At 49.6% G+C, this 12,848-nt stretch overlaps 1 protein-coding gene across 4 annotated transcripts in view; it reads left to right on the top strand.

Annotated features, from left to right (window-relative positions):
* Positions 1-261: 261 nt before the first annotated feature.
* The window catches only part of mvb12ba (multivesicular body subunit 12Ba), a 33,743-nt gene continuing 21,156 nt past the window's right edge, over positions 262-12,848 (top strand). The window contains exons 1-4 of one of the 4 annotated variants that reach the window (XM_035390805.1): positions 262-577; positions 687-814; positions 8,950-9,072; positions 11,557-11,664. In XM_035390805.1, coding sequence (XP_035246696.1) covers positions 764-814; positions 8,950-9,072; positions 11,557-11,664 — 282 coding nt within the window. In that variant the 5' untranslated portion in view covers positions 262-577; positions 687-763. Of the gene's footprint in view, positions 578-664; positions 815-865; positions 2,549-8,946; positions 9,073-11,556; positions 11,665-12,848 lie in introns of those variants that run through there. The other 3 variants (XM_035390806.1, XM_035390807.1, XM_035390808.1) reach the window with 3 other exon arrangements.

Genomic DNA, 12,848 nt, shown 5'->3' with positions numbered 1-12,848 from the left:
GTGAGGAGCGAAAAAATCAACACAGGGTTTTCTTTGTCGATCTAAATTAAACATTTGCCTTATATTTAAGTGGAGGTATTATTTATTTATTTATTTATTTATTTTTATTTGTTATTAGAAGTAGTATTATGGTACCACAGTGTCATTCTTAAAATTTGTATTCGTTTTTCTCGTCTGTGGTTAATATTGCGACGTCTTTTTTTGTTGTTTTTGTTTTTTTCCTGTTTCAACACACCAAAACATATTAGCTGACGTAGGAGCCCCACACCGCGAATCAACCCTGATTTCTGTGGAAGCGACACAAGAAGGCCGTAATTCCGATAATACACCATAGAGGTCTCTCTCTTTCAACAAGCTTATGTTGCTCGGATGCCCAAATGTCACATTCGGAATCGCGTTAATTGCCGACCAGCGAGCGACTCAAATGGTCTGTAAATAGAGTCAAACGTAGGAATTGAAGAAGAGATGTGGAGCCTGCGGCTGTGACTGGGGGAAAGGAGGAGATAAGACGAGACGCGAGGGGTCCGTTAAATAAGCAGAGCTTGTTCTTGTGAAATTACATTTTTGACTTCACTGGGTAAGGAACTGATGCTCAGTTAGCTGGCTGGCTAGTGCACTGCTTTTCCCCGCTGCTACCTCCCTGCTTACCCTGTATCTCCTGTAGCGTGACTTGACTTCCCCTACAGGCCGCCGTCCTTGTCGCTTCTGTCCGCTGCGGCCTCTAAGCGAGTCCGAGGCCTCCATTGTCGCGGCTACTCTGGTCATGAAAAGCTGCTTTTGTCTGAGAAGGAAGGACGAAGTGCTTCGAGCAACAGTTAAGTGGTTGGGATACATTAAAAAAACTCGTAATTAATTAAATATTAAACGAGACTGTTGGATTTGAATATGTGTGTTTTAGGATGTTTGGGGGAGCCTGCGGTTTTAACATTTAATTTTTTTGTTTTATTCTTCTTGTCCAATGCTAACGTTGTGGAATGCTAACACATGCTAGCCAAGTAATTTCTCCGCAGTTGCCGATTAGCTAGCCAATTACTCGCTAGTCTTCTAGCTAGATCGTTAATGGTTTTTAAATTTGGTAGCGTGCTGCTGATGGCCTGGTTATCATGCGTTTTATGGTTTTGATATTCATTGAATGAACATGAACATTAGCTAGCCAAGTTAAAGGGAGTGTTTGTAAGACTGCGACCAAACAGCTTTTATGATTGGCAGTCAACAATCAAGCTTTGCCTAACAAGTGTTTCTAGCTAGCGTTACCTTCGCCGTTTTAAAGTTCGTTGGACAGTTTTATTACGCTTGTTTATTTGGATTGTTTGCTGTTTTTATGATGTAGTGCATGCCAAATTGACACAGCGAAATGTCTGATCGGTAGATTGACTAGGTAAGTTAACCAAGTAGTGTAAGCAATTTGCAATGAACGCTAAACATGCAGTTGATGTATGTCTAGCGAGCAGGCTTGTTAGCTTGTAGAGTCGTTTTAGTTCCTTAGCTGATTTACTAAGCCTATTGATCTGTTGCTAGTTGTTCTTAATATTTTTTTCTTGCTCCGTAACACCGAAAACATATTTTGTGGATATAGTTGGGTAACCAGTTGAGTATCCAACTAACTGACGTAATCTTGCTAGTTTATTCGTTGATAAGAAGCGAGAGTTGATTAGCTGGAGTAACTAACTAGGTAGATAGACTGAGGTAAATAGTAGTTGGCAGCGGTGGTGAGTCTTTACAGCTTATGGTCTCAGGAAACATATGCTTCACATCTGTGTTTCATGCCTTTGGAAGTGTAACTTTGGCTGTGTTTTGTCAACAAGTTCTACCTGGCATGGAATGTGTTGTGTGCATGGGAGTGCTCTGTTCAGCCGCAACCCTGGTATCTTCAACAGGGTAAATAAAACCTTGGGTATAAGTTTGGAGACTATTGCGGTAAGGATTTGCAGAGAATGAACAATCCACAGATTAGTGTCAAATGGTCGTTTTGTTTTAAGTGATGGTGCCTGTTGAAAAGTGATGGGCATTTCACGTTGGAGGGTGTGTCGGTGATTGTAAGCTGTTCCTCATTTTGAGGCTACAGGAAATGAGAGGGCACTCGTGCAAAGTTCACTTTAAGTACTGCAGAGTTTACAGTTGCCTAGGACACGGGCTGGAATTTTTTTTAAGGATTTACAGGATTCCGGGATGAGTGAGCCTGCATGCCCTCATTGCTGCATTCAGAATGTCCAAATGAAAGACCGCTTTCAGCCGACAGGCTTCACTTAAGGGGACATCGGCACTTATTAGTGCGCAAAGCGAACGGCAGAAAGAGGGGATTGTCTCTCCGCAAGCGAGTTGACATACCCTGCGTTTATTCAATAAGCCTCGGTCATCGCCTGAAAAGAAAGAAGAAAGCTACCGCAACGAATCCGTCAATTCAATAAACATAATTGTAATGGATATGCTAACTGTTTAGCGTGAAGGACATAACCAAGCGTTTACTGAAGTCAACGCTGCAGTGAAACTGCCGGGAAGCTCTTCCAGGGAGAGGGAACTCGCTGTGGAATCGAAGGCAAAAAAAAAAAACAGGTCTGTAGTTTGCATCTGGTTAATAAATGAAAATCCTTGCTTGTATAACACGTTAAGCACGCGGGCAGATGCGTTTCTGGAGTGCTCTAGAGTTTAGGGCTCAGTTGGATTTCTCCTTGTCATTTTCGTGTGTCCTCAAAAGGCATATGTTGTTGTTTAACTATTTGTTTTCAAAATTGTTTACCTATGTAGATAGTTTATCTTCAGTAGATTTAAGCAGTCAGCTGGAAAGTACTGCAGATACACTGTACTACTTTGGTGTAGCAATCTTGAAAGTGGTCACATGGTATTAGCCTATGGGGTATTCACATTGCACTGGAAAAAAAACGTTCAAGATGATCAACAGATGGTCTGGTCGGGGAAAAAATATGTTGCTATGTAGAAATACTTGCTAGTCTTGGCAAAAATGGTTTAAAAATGTCTGTTTCAACATTTTGTCTTCAGGTCTTCATCAAGGCAATGCCTGATGACTTGTCATTCTAACAGACTCCCGGGAAGACTGGTAACCCAGGTAGAATGGATAGGTGCAGGTGTCCCTTTACCGTGCCCAATTGCACTCTGAGCCCACAGTAAGCCTTAAGGGAGTGCTCAATTTCACCCCCTCCTAAGGTCACAACAGCTTTAGCACTTAGCTAATTACGTGCGTTAGTCATTCAGAATGCCTTATTTGAAAACGCACTGCAGCTGATGTAAACTGCACCCTGATTGGACACGCTGATGTAGCATATGTTTTGCGGTACATTTGGGTCCATTTGGCAAGAGAGAGTTGAGATGGGAATCAGGCTTCTGCAAACGCCTGAACGGGCGGAGCTAGCACGTCCTGTCAATCGCTGGCACGAGCCAATCGGCCACGAGCTAGATGCCTATAATAGTTTGGCTTCATTTGTTTTGGACTCGACGAAGCCATGCCCTCTTGTCGCTAGCAGAGCAGGGGGACTTTTACCCCCCCCCCCCCCCAGAAGGTTCTCCTCTGTTTTCCGAGTCTGTCGAAGGCCGACTTCCTGGGGTGAGGCCGAAGCGGCGTTCAGTGACACTGAGGAAACAGACGTTCTGCCTGCAGGTCACTGCAGGCCGCGGGGGCCCTGTCCAAACGGTCGGCCGCTCCTGCACGGAGCGCTCGCGCTTTCAAACAGCCCCGAGGACGCAAGCAGCCATCTTCACGGTCATTCCTTAACGTAACGGTCCTCTTGGACTGTTGCTTAATTAATTCCTGCATTAATACTGTTTTAAACAAAAGTCTTGTATGACTTTATTCTTTATTTTTGCCTATCATAAACAAATTGAGAATAACTCATTTTTTAATGATTCATAAACCCAGAGTTTCTGAGCGTGACAGTATTTTTAAATCCTTCTATTGTCTTTACATAAAAAATGGTATCAAATTCTGACACCGATATCTTTACTGTTAAATAAAACGGTGATTTCTGAACAAAACGAAAGTGTCAGCAACCAAAGGGAAAAATCATATTTCTAGGGGAAAAAACCCTTTATTTTTGGTCATCTTTTAATAAAGAGCCACATATTCATGATTCCTTTTGTCTCATACAGTATAGATGGGCAGTAAAAAGTATAGCGTTAATGCGGAAGGTTGCCATTTGCTTTTTGAATGGTGAAGCGGTCTCCACACCAACACAGTCTTCCCCAGTCCGCCTGCACCCTGCCCGCGGCCGGGCCTGCTTTGTGACGCGGTCCCCGGTTGTCTCTGTGTGTCCCGCTCCGGTTCTGACCGGATCCGCGCATTAGCGACTCTCTTTTGGCTTCCTGCCTCTTTAGAAAAGTCTCCTCGCGGGAGGAATTCTAATCCGCCGCTGCTCTGAGGGGTCGCTCGGCCCAGCACCGCCGCGTTAGCCAGCGCCGCGCGCGCCGGAGCTTCCTTCAGTGTGAGCGTGAGAGTGTGAGAGTGTGAGAGTGTGAGAGTGTGAGAGTGTGAGAGTGCGAGTAGTGCGAGTAGTGCGAGTAGTGCGAGTAGTGCGAGTAGTGAGTATGAGTAGTGTGTATCTTTTGAGGTGATGGACCGCTGTAAGCTAAACGCGTTTTCGTGTCTGCACACACGTGTGCCGCGTGTCGCGTGCGTGCACACCTGTGTTTATTTGTGCAGTGGCTCTGTACTCTGAAGGCCTCGCTCGCTGTGCAGGTCGTGCTAAAGCTCCTCTGTTGACAGCCGTTCACGGCTTTCTCCCAAACGCACCTGCGTCTGTTTTCCCCGTCGTTTCCACGCTGCACCTGCTGCCAGTGATGTCAGAGGCTATTCCCAAGCCGGTGTCGTTTGTCCAACGTGTTGCTCGTCAGGCTTTCTTTCGAACACAAATGTACAGCGGACCTGCTGTAAGAGGTCTGTGAGAGAACAACAGTTTCTGGGTTAGAATGGATCTCCTGTAAGAGCTCTGTGACTGAGCAAAGGTTTAACTCCAGTCTCAGCACCTCAGTACCTACAGCTTTAACTCCAGTCTCAGAGAGCCACAGTACCTACAGCTTTAACTCCAGTCTCAGAGCCACAGTACCTACAGCTTTAACTCCAGTCTCAGAGCCACAGTACCTACAGCTTTAACTTCAGTCTCAGAGAGCCACAGTACCTACAGCTTTAACTCCAGTCTCAGAGCCACAGTACCTACAGCTTTAACTCCAGTCTCAGAGAGCCACAGTACCTACAGCTTTAACTTCAGTCTCAGAGAGCCTCAGTACCTACAGCTTTAACTCCAGTCTCAGAGCCACAGTACCTACAGCTTTAACTCCAGTCTCAGAGAGCCACAGTACCTACAGCTTTAACTCCAGTCTCAGAGCCACAGTACCTACAGGTTTCACTCCAGTCTCAGAGAGCCTCAGTACCTACAGCTTTAACTCCAGTCTCAGAGCCACAGTACCTACAGGTTTCACTCCAGTCTCAGAGAGCCACAGTACCTACAGGTTTCACTCCAGTCTCAGAGCCACAGTACCTACAGGTTTCACTCCAGTCTCAGAGAGCCACAGTACCTACAGGTTTCACTCCAGTCTCAGAGCCACAGTACCTACAGGTTTCACTCCAGTCTCAGAGAGCCACAGTACCTCCAAGTTTAACTCCAGTCTCAGCACCTCAGTAGCTACTGGCTTTTGTGTTTTTTTTATTTTTTGTTTTTTTTTGGCCAGCATAGATATCTGTAACAAGATCTGTGGGTTCTCTCGCCAATGCGTGGCTTATATTAAGCACATCAGTGCCGAAACTCACCACAAAACCCTCCAGGCCTGGAGTTTGGCATCCCTGAGGTTGTTGCCGTGGCAGCACTACAGAGTTCACGCGTGTGGGGGGCGTGTTTAGGTTTAAGCCCCTCAGTCACATGCTTCACGCTGCAGGGCTGCTTGGGCGGCGCAGTTCGGCTGACGCCGAGCCGCCGGGTGCCCGTGGAGACGGGGGTGGTAGTGAAGAGCCCGGCCGGGAGGTCCGCATCGCCATGGCAACCGTTAGTGTATGGCCTGCCTTTGTTGGAAGTGGGTCTGCTCTCCCCCTCTTTAATATTCCACCATCTCATCATTCAGCCTGCAGAAGTCCCAGAGATCTCCATGAAGAAGGGACAAAAGTGTCCATCCTGAAAAACAGTCCCCCGGGCTTTTAAAAACAGTTCTTTAACCAATGATCTGACCCTTTTAAAAAAAATCCCACTCTTTGTCTCAGTGTGGAATCTCTCCCAGTGTGCAGTTGTAGTCGTGGGTCGTGTAGTCCTGTCGCATTGCTCTGATGTCTTTTATTGGTTTGGGAGAGACCAGACCCTTCTCTCTGCAGTCCATCAACAGTGCTGCCCAGTCACAGTAAGAGAGCCTCTCCCAGAGTCCGCTCCAGGCCCTGCTCTGTCTGAGAGAGCCTCTCCCAGAGTCCGCTCCAGGCCCTGCTCTGTCTGAGAGAGCCTCTCCCAGAGTCAGCTCCAGGCCCTGCTCTGTCTGAGAGAGCCTCTCCCAGAGTCCGCTCCAGGCCCTGCTCTGTCTGAGAGAGCCTCTCCCAGAGTCCGCTCCAGGCCCTGCTCTGTCTGAGAGAGCCTCTCCCAGAGTCAGCTCCAGGCCCTGCTCTGTCTGAGAGAGCCTCTCCCAGAGTCCGCTCCCAGCCCTGCTCTGTCTGAGAGAGCCTCTCCCAGAGTCCGCTCCCAGCCCTGCTCTGTCTGAGAGAGCCTCTCCCAGAGTCCGCTCCAGGCCCTGCTCTGTCTGAGAGAGCCTCTCCCAGAGTCCGCTCCAGGCCCTGCTCTGTCTGAGAGAGCCTCTCCCAGAGTCCGCTCCAGGCCCTGCTCTGTCTGAGAGAGCCTCTCCCAGAGTCCGCTCCCAGCCCTGCTCTGTCTGAGAGAGCCTCTCCCAGAGTCCGCTCCCAGCCCTGCTCTGTCTGAGAGAGCCTCTCCCAGAGTCCGCTCCAGGCCCTGCTCTGTCTGAGAGAGCCTCTCCCAGAGTCCGCTCCAGGCCCTGCTCTGTCTGAGAGAGCCTCTCCCAGAGTCCGCTCCAGGCCCTGCTCTGTCTGAGAGAGCCTCTCCCAGAGTCCGCTCCAGGCCCTGCTCTGTCTGAGAGAGCCTCTCCCAGAGTCCGCTCCAGGCCCTGCTCTGTCTGAGAGAGCCTCTCCCAGAGTCAGCTCCAGGCCCTGCTCTGTCTGAGAGAGCCTCTCCCAGAGTCCGCTCCCAGCCCTGCTCTGTCTGAGAGAGCCTCTCCCAGAGTCCGCTCCCAGCCCTGCTCTGTCTGAGAGAGCCTCTCCCAGAGTCCGCTCCAGGCCCACGTCCACCGCCCTGGTGCACTGCAGGACCTGTAGCCCCACGCTGTGTTTGGAGAAGAGTGACAAGGGTTTATTTTTAGAGTGTTGAGACCAGTAAAGGGTCTCATTTTTTAAAGAGAAGGATATTGTGTTAATGCTGGTAATATTATGGGAATGATAATGACCCTGAAGTCCTGCGCTTGCCATTGTAAACCGGGTGAGGGTGGGGGTGCGGTTTCGTTTTTGGAAACCGCTCCTCCGTGGGGACCAGGCTTTAATATTTTAGTTCCCAGGAAGTCTGTGTTCTTCCAGGAATTCCATGTTCTTTTGAAATACTCTGGAAGTGGATTTTGATATTAAGTGCATTTTAATGGTGAATTGCTTGGGGAAATCAAGCATGCTCTCTTGTAAACTGAATATGGGGGCGTTATAGTTACTATAGACAGGCTACTGTTTATTTTTGTGTCACGAATGACGTCGCTTATTAGCCTGCGATCGCTAACGCGATGGGGGAGTGAGGCGAGGACAGAGCACGCATTCAGAGCCCAGCGTCAGAGGTGGCTCACACACTCACATACACTGCCCCACACCGTCAGCGCCGCATTCTTAGGATTTCACTCTGATAATGAACGTGTGTTTGGGGCGGCGTAGTCCTGGCGGTACTGGCGTGAAGCAGCGCGGCGTGCGCCAGAGCCGCGGTGTAGCCTAGCGGTGCTGTGCGCAGCTGCGGTGTAGCCTAGCGGTGCTGTGCGCATCCGCGGTATAGCCTAGCGGTGCTGTGCGCAGCCGCGGTGTAGCCTAGCGGTGCTGTGCGCAGCCGCGGTGAAGCCTAGCGGTGCTGTGCGCATCCGCGGTATAGCCTAGCGGTGCTGTGCGCAGCCGCGGTGTAGCCTAGCGGTGCTGTGCGCAGCTGCGGAGGGGGACGCGGTTTAGCGGGTTCTGAAACTTGGCCGGCGAATGATGTCGATTACCGGCCTTCGTAAAACGGCGCTCTTTGAAACCGAGCTGGAAACCTTTAAACTCGCTCTTCAACAGTTGGGAATCATTTTTTTCCCAGCGTATTAAAAGTAATGAAGGACAGGTTGTGTTTGTTGCTCCTCCACCCCCCAAACTTCCAGGCACTTTTTTCAAGCCCTGTGCAATCAAATGTAGCTTTTGGAAGGCTTTGTAACAATACTACAAGGATTTGTGGGGAAAGAAAACAATGGTAGTGTAATTTTCCTTGTGAAGAGAACTTTGGGAGATTGATCTTGTCGGTGGGCGTGTTTTGTGCCTGAGTAAAGTCAAAGCTGATTGCTTTCATATGCAGTAATTAGCCAATCCGCTGCTCTGTTGCTGTGTCCTGTCTGCTGCTGCTGCAACGCTCAAGCTGTTCAGTGTTTTAAGTGTTTTGCGGCTTCTTGCTACAAATGGTCATCCATGTTTGCTGCCTCTGTCATTAATCATCTGAAGGTTTTCGGGGTCTGCAACTCCGGTCCTAAGAGTCGCAGGGATCTGCTGGGTTAAATCGGCAGTCATTGACTTGATCAGCTGACTGTGATCAGCTGCTCTGATTCGTCAGTGAGGTGCCGAGTAACAGCAGAATCCAGCACACCCTGCACATCTCCAGGACCACGATTGCAGATCCTTGCTCTGCTAGCTAGTTGAAGTACCGGAGGGTGCTGGCAGGGGGCGCTGAACCTGTCGACGGTGTGTTGCAGAACTCTCCCGTCATGCCAGAGGTGCGGGACCTGTCGGAAGCCCTGCCGGACCTGCTCATGGACCCCATCACCGGGGTGGGCGTGGTGGCGTCCCGGAACCGGGCGCCCACCGGCTACGACGTGGTGAGTACCGCCCCGATCCGCCATCGACCCGCCAGGATTAGCACAGGAGGAGCGACATCTGGCTCTCGTGTGACTTTTAGAATGGGTACAGCTAATCTTAAACGTTAGCTTACGCGCATGTTCCTAGCATGTTACCAGCAAAGCCGCAACCTCAGCACTGCAACAGCTGCAGTCTTTTACTTTTACATGTACTACTCTACGTGCCTCTGCAATTTCCCCTCGGGGACAAATAAAGTGATTTGAATTTGAATTTGAATTTACTTCGCCTCCATGTAACCTGCTAGGTCAGTGGAGAACTCTGTAGCAATGATGACCTTGGGAGCCAGAGAGGGTAGGGAGTGCCAGGGATTGTGTAGCCAATCAGACGGTGCTGGGGTGTAGGTGGCCTGAGGTAGAGAGTCGGCACTGTTGGATTTGAACCATGACGCTGGTGTTGGCGTCATTCAGTATTTTAGAGTATTGATTGTCAAGGGCAGGCGGTAATGGAGCGGCGTCCATTTTGAACGAGCAGATTTTTGTTGCCTTTATTTTCTCTTCTGCTTGTGTGCCGAAGAGACGTGGGAAGTGAAGTGAAACCGTTATAAAAAGCGCAGATGGGGCACAGAGAAGTGAGATTGCCACACCTCAGACCGGCACAGAGGCGAGGGGCTGTTCCCGGTCTCAAACGGCCCCAGTGCTCAGCAATTCCACTGGGACGGTGTTTTTGCCTCCCAAGGGATGTCGTTGCATCATTAAACCCAAATAGTTAGCTTGTTAGCCGGTGAATGGTTAGATAATTGTGCTGTTTGTTTTAGCTTGGTACTGACTTGCAACATTGGCTGTGCTTGAAACCCCCTCCCCCCCACTTTGAGTCTGTTAGCTTAGCATAGCGAAAGTGTTGTCACTGCCTCGTTCTTCTGTCTCTGATCCGCACACAAACGCACACACGGTGCGCACACACACACAGACGCACAGTCTCGCTCACACTCAGACACACACTTCACAAACAGAGGAGAAGAGGCTCACAGTCAGTGCTGAAGAGCCCGTCAGAGGCCTGCAGGGGTGGGGGGGTGAGAGTGACAAAGCCCTCTCTGTGGTTTGGGTGGAGAGAGAATGAAAGGGAGAAAGGAGGGGGGGGACATGGGAGGGACCTGATTCTGATTATAAATCTATTCACGTTTGTGTTCCTGTTTAAATGCACTGTACTGTACTCTACTATGTATTTTTAGTCCTGCCAAAAATGCATGCATAAATAAAAAATTTAACTTTAAAATTAAAGAGAGAAAGGAAAGAGAGAAACAGAAAAGGATGGTTTGAGAGGGAACAGAAAGCAGGGATTGAGAGAGAGCGAGAGAGAAAAGGCAGGGTTCAGAGAGAGAGAGAAAAGGAGTGGTTGAGATACTGAAAAGGCAGGGTTGAGAGAGAGAGAGAAAAGGAGTGGTTGAGAGAGATACTGAAAGGCGGTTTGAGTGAAAGAGGGCCTGGTCTGTGGGCCTGCTTTGACCCTTCTCTCTCTCTCTCTCTCTCTCTCTCTCTCTGATCCCTGCGTTCACGCTGGTGTGACGGCCGCTTCCTCCTCAGAGAGAGCTGGGCATTGTTTCCCCAGCGTTAGCCACGAGGGCTAGCCCTGGATTACACGCCGTCTTCCTCTGTCTTTCAGCCGCTAATCTCAAAATCTGATCCGAGGGGCTCCTCCACCAGTCCTCTCTCTCCCTCTCTCTGTCTCTCCCGCTCTTCATTCTCTGCTGATGGCTCTTTTGTTCCGGTCCCCTGTTTCTCTGGATTATCGCTGTGTTGACTTAATTTTGTCCTTCAGGGAAGGCTTCCCTTTGAAGTGAGAGGAACTGATGGATTCCGAGTAGAGTCCTTCCTTTGTTCAGAACAGATTTGTATTGTTAGAAGGGTCTCATGCGCTGAATATTACTTAGTTCCGTGCTTATTTGGCAGGATGTGTATTTATATTGCATTGGCCTGCTCTGTGTGGTGCATTAGTAAAGTCAGGGTTTCCTCTGGTTGGGAATGTTAGGCTGACCGAGGCAGCAAGACAACCCCCTTTCAGTAAAATGCTAGAATTTTCCCCCCAGTTTCCTTTGTGTTGATTTTAAGGGGCCAAATTTTTAAGGGGAGAAATTTTACTCTAATTTGATTTATCCCTTCCCCCCCCCACAAACTGAATATGGGCCCGTGCTGGCTTTCCACCTGCTTTTCGCTGGGAAAATGTCTCTTAAAAGATTGCATTGCTGGGTATATTCAGGATCCACATATATTAAGATTCTCCTCATACAACATTGTTTGTCTTTCTAGTGAGAACTCTAGTGTAAAAGCCTAATTTAAACAAAGGTTGTTTTGACTGTTACCCCTCTTCCGTTTTAATTGCATTGCTTTTTAATGGTGCCTGCTTTAAATATTAGCATTTTATGGTTGTGGAATTTTTTGAATTCCTCAGGATTCCTCAGGACCTTTGATTTTGTAAACTCTTTTATTACTGTTGGCTGTCATTCACAGGTTGCCCAGACAACGGATGGCCTGGATGCGGACCTGTGGAAGGACGGTCTGTTCAAGTCCAAGGTGACGCGCTACCTCTGCTTCACCAGAGTCTTCTCCAAGGAGAACGTGAGTGCTGGCGCTAACGCCCCAACTGCGTCTTATTCACTGTGTTTTTAGTTCACCTTTAAGCACCTTTACGGTCAGCTGAGAGCTCTGGTCTCTTCAGCTGCGGTGACCAATGAAATCAATGTGGGAAGGCAATACATGGGAGTGTGTAGCCAATCAGATGTGTGGAAAGCGCATGTTAGTCCCCCCTGCTCAGCTAACGTGTGCTGGGCCCTGTAGAGTGGCTCAGTCAGTAGAGGCTCTCTGAAGGAGCACTGTCTTAAGCGTTGGAGAACAAGGCCAGTTGTGTCCTTGTTTCTCACAGCTTGGTAGACAGTTGGACACCTCTCTGTCATCAAACGATGATTCAGGGGAGTGGAGGAAGGGGGTGGCGGTTACAAATTTCCAAGTGTGAAAGTCCTGCGCTCAGCAGTGACACTTCAAACGGCAGGTCCAGCTGGCCTTGGCAGCCAGGGCTGTTTCTGCAGTCATCTGCAGCTCCAGCTGCACTGAAGGATCACAGGAAGCAGCCCCGCCCTTCTGCTGCCGCTGCCTTGCCTGATGTTCGCAAACAAAGCGGCCTTGGGTTGATTGGGGTTGGGGAGGGGAGGGGGGGGGGTGGCACTGACATAGTGCCCTGCTCTTCCTCAGAAACCTCCCCTCATCAGTGTCCCTCCTGCTCCTCTCCGTGTTTCGCCGTGTGACACAGTTACATCACACTAGCTGCAAGCAAAACCACTTTCCCATGTATGTGAGTGTGGGAAGCCCCTCTCCTGTGGTTTTTCACCCCGGGTGCCTCAGAGCTGCCTGTCTCTGTGAAACCGTCTCTCTTGCATATTTCTGCTGGCTGTGAAAGAGCGGCTTCTCCCTGCTGGAGCCCGCGGCTCTGCTGGGCCTCTCCAGCTCCTCCGCGTGCTGAAAGAGCAGGAAACAATAAAAGAAGAAAAAAAAAAACCGAAATGGGCCCCTCTGGGGCTGGTCTCTCGGGTTTGGGGCAGAATGTTGCGGACAGTAAACGGCACGGCGTGACATCATCATTTGCGAGCGCGCCAGGTTAAGCCCGTCGAGGGCGGCCCGGCTGCATTTGCATCCCATTTACATTCAGGCATTCGGCAGACGCCCTTATCCAGGAGGACCCGTGCAGCTATCCGTTTGTGCAGCCGCTTGTTTGCCGCTGCAGTTCTGGGTCATCGGAGTTGGGAGTG

The sequence above is a fragment of the Anguilla anguilla genome, chromosome 14 (genome assembly GCF_013347855.1).
Source record: "Anguilla anguilla isolate fAngAng1 chromosome 14, fAngAng1.pri, whole genome shotgun sequence".
Lineage (NCBI taxonomy): Eukaryota > Metazoa > Chordata > Actinopteri > Anguilliformes > Anguillidae > Anguilla > Anguilla anguilla.
The sequence above is the reverse complement of the archived record's forward strand: the minus strand, read 5'-3'. Positions and strand labels throughout refer to the sequence as shown.